General features: G+C 33.0%; 1 protein-coding gene across 1 annotated transcript; it reads left to right on the top strand.

Moving 5' to 3' along the window:
- Window positions 1-5,607: 5,607 nt before the first annotated feature.
- On the top strand, window positions 5,608-9,686 carry LOC108972896 (flexible cuticle protein 12-like). The gene is made up of 2 exons (XM_018939787.1): window positions 5,608-5,827; window positions 9,303-9,686. The coding sequence occupies exons 1-2, from the start codon at window positions 5,691-5,693 to the stop codon at window positions 9,508-9,510; spliced, it is 345 nt and encodes a 114-aa protein (XP_018795332.1). The 5' UTR covers window positions 5,608-5,690; the 3' UTR covers window positions 9,511-9,686.
- The last annotated feature ends 3,450 nt before the right edge of the window (window positions 9,687-13,136 follow it).

The following is a 13,136-nucleotide window of genomic DNA, read 5'->3' as shown; positions in this document are numbered from 1 at the left end:
TGCCCTATTTTCTCTAGAAAACTAGAACTACGCGCTCTCAGCGCCAACTAGCGAAAATACCGCAAGACTTTTTTGACAAATAATTAATTCTCTCAAAATTTTAAATCGAAATTCAAATTATTACCGTCGCTATCGCGTTTTGTGTAGAAAGGAAACAGGGCCCCACCATAGCGACTGATATCTTTAAACACGTTTCCCTCAGAATGGTATTTTTCAAAATAGTTTCCACTCTCAGAAGGAAGAGTTTTGAAGACATCTAGTTCCAATTTGGAAAGAACATTTTTAAGTCATTCACCATCGCGCCGAGAAGATTTTACTTTTTTTGTTTAAAATCTTCTTATTTCTTTCTACGAAAAACTGGAAAAAAGCCAAAAATCGATACTTTTTGTTTAAACCGCCGCCATTTTGTAAATTTTATCGACTTTCTAACAGATTAATTATATTTTTGAAATTTTTGGTTTAGGCCAAAAGTGCGGCCGCAATCGTGGACATTTTATAGCAAATTTTTTTTAGCAATTTATTTTAATAAACATAAAAAATCATTTTGTATTCGTCATAAATGTTTTTATTTATAAAAAAATCGGTCTGATTACTTAAATTCCACATTAAAAAAATCGCGAAATGATTTTTTGGAAGGTCACTCTGAGACGATCCCTTAAACTCTGATCATCCGCCAATAACATTAATGTTTGGGACTAATGTATCGAGTATGGAAAACCCATACAAAATTATTACGCAAAATACTGTTAAAGCAGCATTCAGAAACTGGCTCAAAAATCGAAGTAGTTTGAATACATTCATAAAATGTGGCGATGGTATAGACTTAGCAGTTGAAAAGCTTATAATTGCTATCCAAGGAGCGGGAATAAAATGAAGTAACAAAAAAAAAAAACGTTACGTCCCATTGATCAAAGAGAAGAGAACACTCAAGAACAAGTGGCAAATAAGTCGAAATCCTCTTGGCAAACGAATTTTAAACAAGGCAACTAACAACTTGTAAGTTAAATAGTTATGGTGTCAGATGCAGAAATACACAAGAGAAAGCCGACCACTTTCTCCTCATTCGCAGCCAGTTTTGCAACCCAACATTATTCTTAATAATGAAAACACTGCTGAGGCACAAAACTTTCTAAAATCGCCTTGCCAGATGAGTCTGCCTATTCGAAAAATTCTTATTAAAGAAATAACGATTGAGATTACGAAAATATACCTTAAATTTCGCCTTGCTAAAATTGATAAACTTATTCTTAAACATCCACTTCACAATGATGTTAGACTGCTTKCTTAAATACAAAATTATAATCTTCGACTCGACCACTAACCAAGACAATGGCAATGTGCGAAGATTCCGAAACCTAATAAACCTGAGAACTGCCCTTCTTCATATTGTCCAATTAGTTTACTGGCGACCTTCTTTAAAGTACTTGAAAATATATTTTTAAAGAGAGTTTTACCTGTTTTAGAGGACCCATATATATTATTACTCGAACACCAGTTTGGTTTAGAAGGGGACATGGCATTTATTGCCACAAATTTTAACCATAATTACATTTCACATCATTTACAAGAGCAACTTAATATTGTCGACAACTGGTTTAAGTATTGGAAAATTGAAGTAAATAACGTTGACATTAAGAACCGAAAATATTCCTCTGTATTTTTAAACGGCCCTACAATACATAAAAGTGAAAAGTGAATTAAAAATTTAATCTTGAAAATAAAGTTCAACTCTTCAAATCAATCCTTACACCAGTATGGACGTATGCAATGCAGTTAAGGGGGACGGTGAGGACATCCAACATTGAAGTCCTGATCCTAGATTTTTGTACTCTCTCGCCTGTAAAATTTTAGAGCTGTTATACCAAAGTCAGAAGCTTGATGTTTGTAACTCCTAAAACTTATCGAGATAGATATGCAGATACGTAGTTTTATACATGTAAATGATCAGGATGACGTACTAGTTGAAATTTGTCTATCTCCCCGTCGTTGTTGTTGTTGTAAACGATGACTTCACTAAAAACACTTGAAACACAATGAAACTTGATACACATGTTCCTTGACACCAAAAGGCCATTAATCGAGAGCCTAGAAAGTGCCATAACATAACATTTGGGGGGGATATATATTGTTGACAATTTTAGTTTAAAAAAAAATGGGCGTATGGGCATTTTTCATTTTACCCTCATGGTAAAAGTTAAGTAATCCACTATGAAAAGTGAATAAAATTTTGATTATAGAATAAACATTATTTCCTGCAAATTATGACTAGAGCAGCCTGCCACGATTCCGAGTATAGTCTCGATTATGGCTGGCGTGTCGAATGAACACGAACCTCTAACTACGTACATTTGTCAATCCATATTCTCAGTTTTGAAGTTAATACTTTAATTATATCTTAATTCCTTGAAATACCTAGCTTTAACAATTTGTTAAGAAAAATATAGAAAGAAGAATCGAATTTGTTCCTTAATAATTTATAAAACATGTATTTAAGTGCATAAAAAAGGCGGCTAATGAGCTAATCTTCGGAATCACACTTTTTTATGAGTGTCTCGTTGAGTGTATTTAGAAACTCATGACTTTTAAACAAAGTACCACAAAAAAGCGATATTTAAAAAGATAGTTTCTAGTAAAATACGTAAATTTGTAAATTGTAAATTAAATGATTAATTAAAGACTAAAAAATTAGCATTAAAATGTTTATAAAAAAGTAGCAACAATAAGGATATTATTGAATAATTTTTTTTTTCCAAAATTCTAGACTGACTTAAGGGGCGCTATACCAATGTGACACTTTCTAAAAATTTAAAAAATAGATTTTTAGATAGTTTAATTTCCAAATATGTCGTGTGAAATCTGCAAGGTCTTATCTTGAATAGTTTTCGAATGGCAACGTTCTAAAGAGCGACTACTGGCAGAAATAAACATATATATAATATGTATAAGCGAAATTTTAAACGCATTTTTCTCGAAACGACATTTTTCAAATTGCTGACATCATAACGCAGCGAAAAATCCGATCGACTTCAAATTAAAAGTTATTGTTGTTGAATATATTTACTATACGTATAATGATCTACGATCCTTTTGATTGGTGGAAAATTGTCAATTTGGCATTAAAAAAAACCTTTTTTAGCTAACAAAAACTATATATTTTTTGTGTTAATTCTTAATATTAAAAAAAAAATTAGGTCATTGTATTGGAAATACCTTCAACTTTAATAACCTTTTTGAATTTTTTTGTTTTAGCTACTCAATGGGACGGAATCACGTTAGCAGTTAGGGCATTTTAGGCACCTCTGCAGACAGTACATAACTCCGTTAGTTTTCAATATTTTTGTAAAAAAAATCTTCAAATATAGCTGAAAATGTACTTTATTATGTGCAAAAAACTTTGAAACATTCGATCGAGTACTTTCTTTGAAAAAAATTCACGAAAATCGCCTAATTTTTCATGGGTTAGATTGGTATAGCCCTTTAACCCAGAAGAACTACAACAAAATCAATATTAACCGTTCATTCATTCGATAGATGTAAAGCTTTCTGAAAAGCTTTAAAAGAGAATTTAAGGTATATCTTTTTAAATGAAAATATGCAAAGAGAATAAACAGGCAAAGTTTTATAAAAATAACCAGAACCAATACTTCATTCGAAATGTCTACAATTGAAAAACTTTGTGCTCCTTTTCGATGCATCGGACAAAGCAAGTTGTATTGCAATTTTCAGAAATATATAAAAGATATCCAATTATAAATAGTTCCAATAGATAAGCCTAAAAAATAATGAAATAGTAAATAGTTGCATGACAAATTAAAAGCTAAAGCTACGCCAGATGGCGCAAAAGTTATAAAGTTTGAAAAGCTTAAATAGCGAATCACTGAAAATAAAATAAAAATGTTTTATGGTTTTGGTTATGACTCTTTTATATATGGTAAATGTATAAGTAGTAAACATGGGAAGTATATATAGAGATATTATAAAAGTTTGTTTTCTCAAAGCGTTGAATTTAAGTTAAGTTTTGAGTTATTTATAGCTTCTGTCGTACTTTCGAACATAACTGCCATATCCAAAGTGATTGTATTGAAGGAGATAAAAGGCGATGATTCTACTTAGTTTCTCTGAAGTAGATTTATTAGTTCATAAATCTGCAAAAAGGTAGATATATATTGCAAGTTTAACTTCAACCACCAAGAGGGTTTTACTCAGTTCAGAGACAGTTCACTTGTACCATAGAATGGCAAGTTAGAGAACCATTGAATTACTTACTCTTAGCAAGTGTTTTCTCGTCGCAATTATATATTCTATCTCGTCGGAGCATACTCTTATAGAATCTAATGGCTGAAGTTATAGATAAAACACATTTCTAGACTTCTGAACGGTAGTGAAAGCGTAACATTCGAAGATGGCGAACCCAGTTTCAAAATCGATGACGAGGGAGTAGATGTTCCATTGCCCAACTCTGATGAGATTGGAATAGCAATTACCCGCCTGAAGAACAACAATGAAGCAGGGGCCGATAGATTACTGGCAGCACTATTCAAATACGACTATAAGGAACTGACAAGGTGCATGCCGTAAAGACCTCTCCGAACCGTTCGATGCTAAACGAGGTTTCAGATAAGAAGACTCGTTATCGTGTAACTTCTCCAATCTATTACTTGAGAAAATAATACGTGCTGCAGAGCTAAATAGGTAGGAAGGTACAATCTTGTACATATAAGAGTGTACCACGAGCATTCCGGTCCTGCTATATGGTGCGGATGAATACCGCAATCGGTGAAGCGATGAGCTGTACGAGATATACGGCGACACTGACATAGTTTAGCGAATTAAAAGTAAGAGACAGCGGCTACGGCGGCTAGGTCATGTTGTCCGAATGGAAGAGAAGGTTTTCGATTTAGTACCCGCCGATGGAGTCAAAGGAAGAAGAGACATCCAATTCGTTTGAGAGATCAGATGGAGAAGGACCTGAAGAAACGACTGGTAAAAGCGTAAGCTGAGAATTTTGAAGGGCACAAATTGTCAAACAACACTTCTCTGCATCTACGAACTTTCTTGACACTAGCCGCCTCAATATATTTCGGTCAAACGATATGTTTCGGCCTTTTAATTCCATTCTTAGGATTTCTGGTCATTACAGTTTCCAGTTGAATCATTCATGACTTCATGAATTATAAGCCGAATACCTAACGTTGACCTACATTAGAAAAGTGAATATATGTCGCGTGTACATATCATATATAGTATATATGTATACAATATATATATCTCGTTTTGAGCATAACTGCATTAAAATGTACATAAATTGGTCAACTTGTTTTTAAATCTTAGATTATTTCCAAATTCTTTTTATGCATTCTTTTACCTAACAACTGGCGAATTTTATTACTAATGTTAGCTCTCATCTCTTTCGGTATATCTTCATACCACATTTTTTCTCAGCTCGTGGCGTTGAAATGGCAAACTGTATATTCATACAAGTTTTTCGGGCACTCTAGGTTATTTAAATATACCGATGTGCTGTTATTTCTTATTTTTGCGCATTCATGTATGCATATAAAAAGCAAACAGCATAAGAAAAAATAATGCATTAGTTAGAAACCGCAAAAGAGAACACTACGAGCTCGGACTTAACGCATGTTTTGTATAAATTTCAATAAATACTGAAAAATACAATAACAGAATATAAAATGAAGTTTACATTGAGTGTCCTGGTGATCTATGGATTAATTGCTCTCGGCTGCTCAGCACCGCTTGACGACTCGGCGAATGCACGACTGTTGCGTTACGATTTTGACAATATCGGAGTAGATGGTTACGATTTTAGGTAACAAAGTAAAAACAGAAAATAACTACACAGAAAAAGTGAATCAAATGTAATCGGCAATACAACGAGTAGTGAACCTGAAGTTACACGAATCAATGAACGGAAGGCAAAAAAAAAAAAAACTATTTAAATGTTATGCAATGATAATCATTTGTATTGGGTCAAATTTATTTCTTCAGTGGTTTTTAACGATACATAGTGATGGTTAAGATAGATAAGACAAGTGGTGAAAAGTTGTAAGTTGTGATGTCATGATGCTAAAAAATGCTGTTCAATTCAACGGGAACTAGCGTAAAGGGGTATAAGTTTAAGTTTCTGTGATTTTTTTATGTTAACACAATTAAAAACTCTTCATTAAAATCAATTTTGTGTAAAATTTTAACGATGCAATACGGCATTGACAAAAAATATTAAACTGTATCTCAGAAAAAAGGAGGATGGCGGTGCTGCTAATAGCTTGGTACTAACTATATCATATGAAATTAAACAAACAAGGTTCATTCGTTACTTAATATTTTTCTCCGGGAAATTTTCAATTATAACATTTTTCGAACACTATGAAGAGAAAAATGTGATTTGAAAATAAGTCGAAAAGTTTATAAATCTGAAAGAAAAATTATTATCAGCCTATTTGAAAATATCTCCGGCATTAACTCGTGAATTATGTGTCGAAATAGTGATGCAGTAGTTTTGAAGTCATGAAGGGTACGGACTTCGAAAATGTTAGCTGTGCGGAAGACGATTTTCTTCATAGAAGAAGAGGTTTTTAACATAACATACATAAAACAATTGTGAAATTGACGTAATATTTACCAATTTTGCTCTAATTGACTTGAAATATTGTCACAATATAATAAAAAGATTTAAAAATTAAAAAAAAAATAAAAATATTTATAACCTTATTCCCTCATCTCGCCTATTTGTCCTCATTTGTACCGTGTTTGTGCGAATTTTCTGGTTTTACTATTTCATATTGAAATAAGTAATTTCACTTAAAAAAGTAGCAAAAGATTATGTTATGCAACGCTTGACTAATTAAGCCAAACCCGTTCCCAATGTGTGAGAACGTTTCCAAATTTTCTCATACTTGAAGAAAATAATAAATTTTTATGCAAATAATTTGTTTCGTTATAGAACTAGTTTTAAATATTAAATGGCTTTTAAATATTCCTGGAACATTCTCAAGCGGTTTTAGTAAAAAAGAATTGTTCGAAAATAGCCTTCAATAAGCCTTATAATAATAGTTTTAATTAGAGGGATAAATCTCTCTTTTAGTAAGGTTAAAAATGAACTGACAATAGAAAAAATTTTTGCAGTAATTCAATGAATTCATCCTCCGCTATTTGTGGTGAAAATAACTTTTTCTACATGTTTATCAAAGCCCGCCAATTTTAATCCCCCTCAAACTTAATGTGTGCGCCCATGGAATACATAATAAGCCTCCGCATCGCAGAAATATCAAGATCAGAAAGCAATCGCTAATTAACGAATTAAAATATGTGCTTCCGACATAAATTTGACAGTATCGAATAATGCAGCTCAGATCTCTTTTCACCTCTACATAAAAAGGGGTATAGGCCAGTTCAGAAGCCTTTGAAAATCGTAAAATAAGCAATATAAAGCAGTTTGAAACCTATTTGGAAAAAGAGACAAAATACGAAAAATTAACACGAACATTTCATACTCTTGTATCTTGTCAATATCAAATCCGAAGATATATCTTTAAGAGTTAACAAAACTATTAGTTGTGGATGAATTCAACACATATTGTGCGACGAACTCATGAATAGATTACAATAAAATTTGCATCGCATTAATTTATATTATAGATCGGAAAAAAATCATTTTTATTAAGGTACCTCACATACCAATATTTGGGGAGTAAAGTCTACCAGACGTTTGAAAATTTGATTTTAGAAAGTTTTCACTTTATTTTAACTATTCCAAGAACAAAGATACATTATAATTAAAAAAATACCGTTTTTGAATTTCGCTAAAATAACTGACATACTATTGACCGATGTATGTGGTAAAAGTTAGCCGGAAACTTGAAAAATTTTTCTATTTGGTATACATTGTGACCACAATAATGTAATTTAAATTCCCCGGCCAAATGATATTTCAAAAAATTGTATTTTGCTAATTTGGCAGGACTGTCCTTAATTATTATGCCAAATATAAGCGCGATCTGTCAACCAGTTTATTTACAGCAGCTGCTTAAGTCGGTATACCTCAGTAGTGCGTTGTGATTGTTGCAATGGATAAAAATAGCGAACAAATAATTAGAATGTTGAAAAGGCTTATAGCGATTCAGTTTAATCAAAAACACAAGCCTACGAGTGGTACAATGCCCTCAAAGATGGTCGAGAGATCGTTGAAAACATGTTCTGCACGAACTTCGACCTCTTAAACTATTAAAATATTAAAGAAGTGAAGGATGTGGTTCTTGAAAGTAATCAGACAAGTTTTAGAGAGATGGCAAGAGAGCCCGATATCTCTCTAATGATTTTGATGATTACTTTGAGCATAAAATGCAATCTTGCTCGGCTCGTCCTTTAAAGCTGAATTCTTTTCTTAGAAATATAAGAAAACAGGTCTCTGTGGGCATGCTTGACCGTGCGAATTCCGATCCCAATTTCATGGAAAATATTATAACTACTAATGAAACAAGGGTTTATGAGTTTAACACGCAAACAAAATAACAATCATCGGAATGAAGGAAATCACGCCAAAGCCGCTCAAAAGTCGAGGTGATGCGCATTGTTTTTTCCGATATTCGTGGTTTGGTGCATCAAGAATTTGTTTCGGAGGGACAGACGGTCAATAAAGAGGTTTGGTGTATTGAGACGTTTGCGTGAGAGCATTTCTCGAAAACGACCGAAATTGTGAATGAACAATTCATAGATTTTACATGAAGATTATTTACCATCGCATCGAACCGTGATTGTGACCAAATTTAAAGCCAAAAACGTATTGAATACCACCGATCAGACACCGTTGTTCCCCAAAACGGAAGCTTTCAGTCGAATGAAGAAATAACACAGAATTCGCTGGCATGACAAAATGGGTACTTTTTTATCGCAATGTATAGAGACTAATGGAAATGATTTTTGATATACAATTTTTGGTTATAAGTTGGCACACTTCAAGAGCAGTATGCCTGCAAACTTTTAGCCCGACACATTCATTGATGTTTAATTTGAATACTGTAAAGTTAAAGAAACAGATGAAATTTATAATGGTGAGATGTGGGAAGTAGGCGTGATTTTAGCCGATTTAGCTCACATAGAAATGTTAGTATAATGCTGTTTGTTGAAATCGGTCGATTAGGTCTCAAGATCAAGAAGAGGAAAAGGGTGGTTGAATATTTAAGAGTTAAAAACGATTTATCTTGATTTCCGCCAAAAATACGAGTATAAATATATTATTACTATTATAAAAAAGAATAATATATAATTCGATTTAATTCTTTCAGTTTTGAAACTAGTGACGGTACCGAACGCAAGGAGAGTGCAGAACTTAAGGATTTTGGCGGAGATAGTAAAGCGCTCATAGTAGATGGCTTCTCGACATGGATAGCGCCCGATGGCCAAAAATACACACTGCATTATCTTGCTGATGAGACAGGCTTCCATCCATGGGGCGACCATTTGCCACAATTTAAGCCAAAATATAAATCTTAAACTAAAGATATTTCTGTACACATTAATAACTTTAACTTCTTCTTCTTGTTAACTGGTGTCTACACCCTTACGTGGTTATAGCCGAGTTAAAAGCTAATAATTTAAACTAGCACTTTAAAATGTCAACTATGTTCACTATGAATTAATATGATAATAATAAAAAACTTTACAGTATTAAGCGGAAAAACCTTCATTCTATAAAATTATTTTATAATCTTCCATATCAGAAAAAAATATGTTTTTATATTATATAATATAATACTCACTAATCTGCAACAGATTTAAATTTTTACTCTCCTTCTCGCTCTTATTAGAAATCTAAAGTACAGGTTTTCATATCACACGATCAGTGATAACCAGCGATCTTTGCATGATCATGAATATGCATACATAGCAGTAGCTCCGCCAAAAGCATTTAAAGTGCTTTCGAGCAGATTTTGAATTTTTATTTCCAAGCAAATAAGTGCAAAAAAAAGTTGTTGCGGAAGATCCAATTATCATTTTGCAAATTCAGTTTGGCGTATATCCTTTTTAAACAAGGTCTCCAAGTTGCTTAGCCAATAAAACTTTAAATTAACCTTTATGACTTAATGTTGTTCAATTTTTAATGACAAAAACTGGTGTTTTTGCATAATTAAATCAAATCATTCTGGATTACTGCAGCATATCCATACAAATTATTTGTTAACATATGAATTGCACATGAGCATTATAAAGTATAGTTGAGTATGTATGCATATTTGGATGCGGCAAACGAGTTGGTAGTTGAATGACTTCAAAAACGGTTGCATAGTTTTATTGGGCCAATTATTATGGAGACCGAAATTTCGCACATCTTATTGTTATAGTGCATCAAAATAAAAAATATTCATTTTAGTTGAAAAACTAGTTGTGGAAATGAGGTTTCACTGAACGAAAATGTGAAATAAGGAAGTAGTTATTCATACCAAAGATACTATTAAATTAAGATTGTAGTGAATGGAATTTGTTATTTATATTCTCCACATTATTTTGGAGTGAATTGAAGTTGTTTTTATTCTAGTTGAAGGAAAACGCGATAATTCACGGTTTTATATAAAAATGTTTATATTTTTACTATAACAAGGGTTTCAGTAACAGTGCGTTCAAAAAATAATGTTTTTCTTTCCCGAGATCAAATTTCGGAGAACTGCTTATATATATTTTTTTTAATTAACCCATTTTTGATTCCGATCACTACATGGACTCAACCAAAAGTAGACCATAAAACGACGCCATACTTTTCCCCGCTCTTCTGACATTTCTCTTCAGTAAAGTTTGTCATTTAATACGATACAACAACGAGTCGAAATTATTAAAATTTACAACTGAAATTCTGAGTCAGTGGCCTTAAGTGACTTTAAGAGCGTCCAATTTATGGTCGTTATAATCGTCCTGTCAGATCAACAAATGAGCCTCTAGTAGAAAAATTTGAATCCACAGGAACAGTACAAAAAATTCACTTGCCAGTGAGTCAAAGAAGTGCCGCTAGCAAAAAAAATTGAAAATGATCTGGATTTTCATAGCAAAATGATCTTCAGCAAGGAGGTTCATTTCAGAATGGTCTCCTCAGTAAGCAAATAATTAATCGAAAATCTATAAATTGCCATAACTAAGCACTATGTTAAGATATAAAAAAGGCTCGGCCGCATCATCTAATATTTTTAATGTACATAACACGTAAGCTACTAAAGCTACCATAACTAAATTCGCTGAGGACAAATCCTATAAGAACCTTTACGGACAGTGTGAAAATTAATGAAAGCGATTGATAACCCGCTCTCTCCCCAAGTAACGGTTTTGTTGAAATTATTTAAAACACGACAAATGCGTCAGAAGCCTTAAATTTTACATCCAAGAGCACCACAGCCACTTCTCTTTACCATAAAGAAGAATTTTTTTTTACATATGATGCTTTCCCTTTTCAGTGCAGAAATCAAGCACTAATCAATACATTCGGGCAAGACTTTACAAATAGTGATTTTGAGTTGACTTTATACTACAGACTTTATGTTATATTCTAAATGGATAAAATCGGATGAAAACTATCTCCAGAAAACATATATGAATGTATTTCCCCGACTTGGATCCTGGCGAATTGCAAGAGTATGATATACTCGGTCGTACCCAAACTTAGACCTTCCTTACTTGTTTTTATATTACTTATTATCATGAGTCATCTGATTTTTTAAGAAGTGAAGAACTTGGATATGTCGATTTAAGATAATAACAACTTTAAAAATTTTTGCAACCATTGGCTTTAGGAACATTCGTCCTATTTTGGTGATGAATCGCTTGCAGCCATATCCTCCATTTTATGTACTTTAGAAACAAATATTAAATTTTAACTTATAAAATAGACGCTTGTTGTCGGGATGGTCTCACGAAATAAATGTCATAAAATGCCATATTTGAAAAACTAGTTCAAAACTCTAGTGTTTAATATTCCTTAGTTGTATTTAACACCAAGTGAGGAAACTGGTGTGGTTTGCTCTCCTCTCAAGTTTGGTTTGGCATGATTAATAACTCAATAATTTAAGTATGCGTAAACATCACTTCAAAGACTTGTTTTGCTTGACTCATAATTGATTAAGCACACGTCAAAGATGGACACCCGCAAAAATCAAATTATCCATATTTTACAGCATAACAATCAACCTAAGCGGCTGGAAATGTCTATAACTTAACTGTTTAAATGTGATACTGTAACAGAAAATTATGTGCAATAAAGAAGCTTGATCGTCGAAAATATCGATGAAGTAATGTACCTTTAAATAGGGCTGGTTACAAGGGAAGCGCGGACTGTGGATTCCACGCAATTAAACGAAAAATACCTGAGGACTGAAAGTCCTTCCGCTAATCGCTGCTGAACTGAAACAAAATCGATTAATCGAGCCAAACTCTAAATACCGAAAGAAGTGGGCAGTTTTGGCAAATAGGAGAAGAATTATGTTTCATGAAGGCAAAGCCAGAAGCTTCGGAATTTTGGTTGGGAGGTTCTTATGCATCCACCTTATAGCCAAGTGATTACTACCTGTTCCTTCTTAAGGGGAATGATTTTGCTATGGAAAATTCATCTGAAAAAAGCTTGTGAAAATTGAAGGTGTTCGTTCCATTCTATTACTGGCGACCTCCAAGTTGGCAAAATTTTGAGAAAGAAACCATGCTTCTAAATTTACGAAAGCTGTATATTAAGAATTTTCTTCGAGGATGTTGAAAAATTTGTAAAGATATACACTCAACAAGTAAGAACGAGCTAAATTCGGGTATAACCGAACATTTCTTACTCTTGCAACTTGCAAAGATTAATGCCAGGGAAGTATCTTCAGGTAAATTAGACCTGAAGATATATGTATATAGGGATCTACGGCGAGTTTTCACCCTATTTCATTCATTCTAAGGACAAATATGCACCGGTATGATAAAGCACATATTGGCCGATTTATATGCGATACAAAGTCACCCAGTAGATCGAAAATCTTATTATTACTTAAAAATCTTTTAGTATTGACCCGATTCAACCCATATATAGCACACAGAAATACTACTATTAGGAAAGGACTATCTCTGAATTCTATGACCCAATGACCAATATTTTCGGCAAAATA

The sequence above is a fragment of the Bactrocera latifrons genome, unplaced genomic scaffold (assembly GCF_001853355.1).
Source record: "Bactrocera latifrons isolate USDA-ARS-PBARC rearing strain unplaced genomic scaffold, ASM185335v1 scaffold_437, whole genome shotgun sequence".
NCBI classification, from domain to species: domain Eukaryota; kingdom Metazoa; phylum Arthropoda; class Insecta; order Diptera; family Tephritidae; genus Bactrocera; species Bactrocera latifrons.
This window is presented reverse-complemented; position numbering and strand designations above follow the sequence as displayed.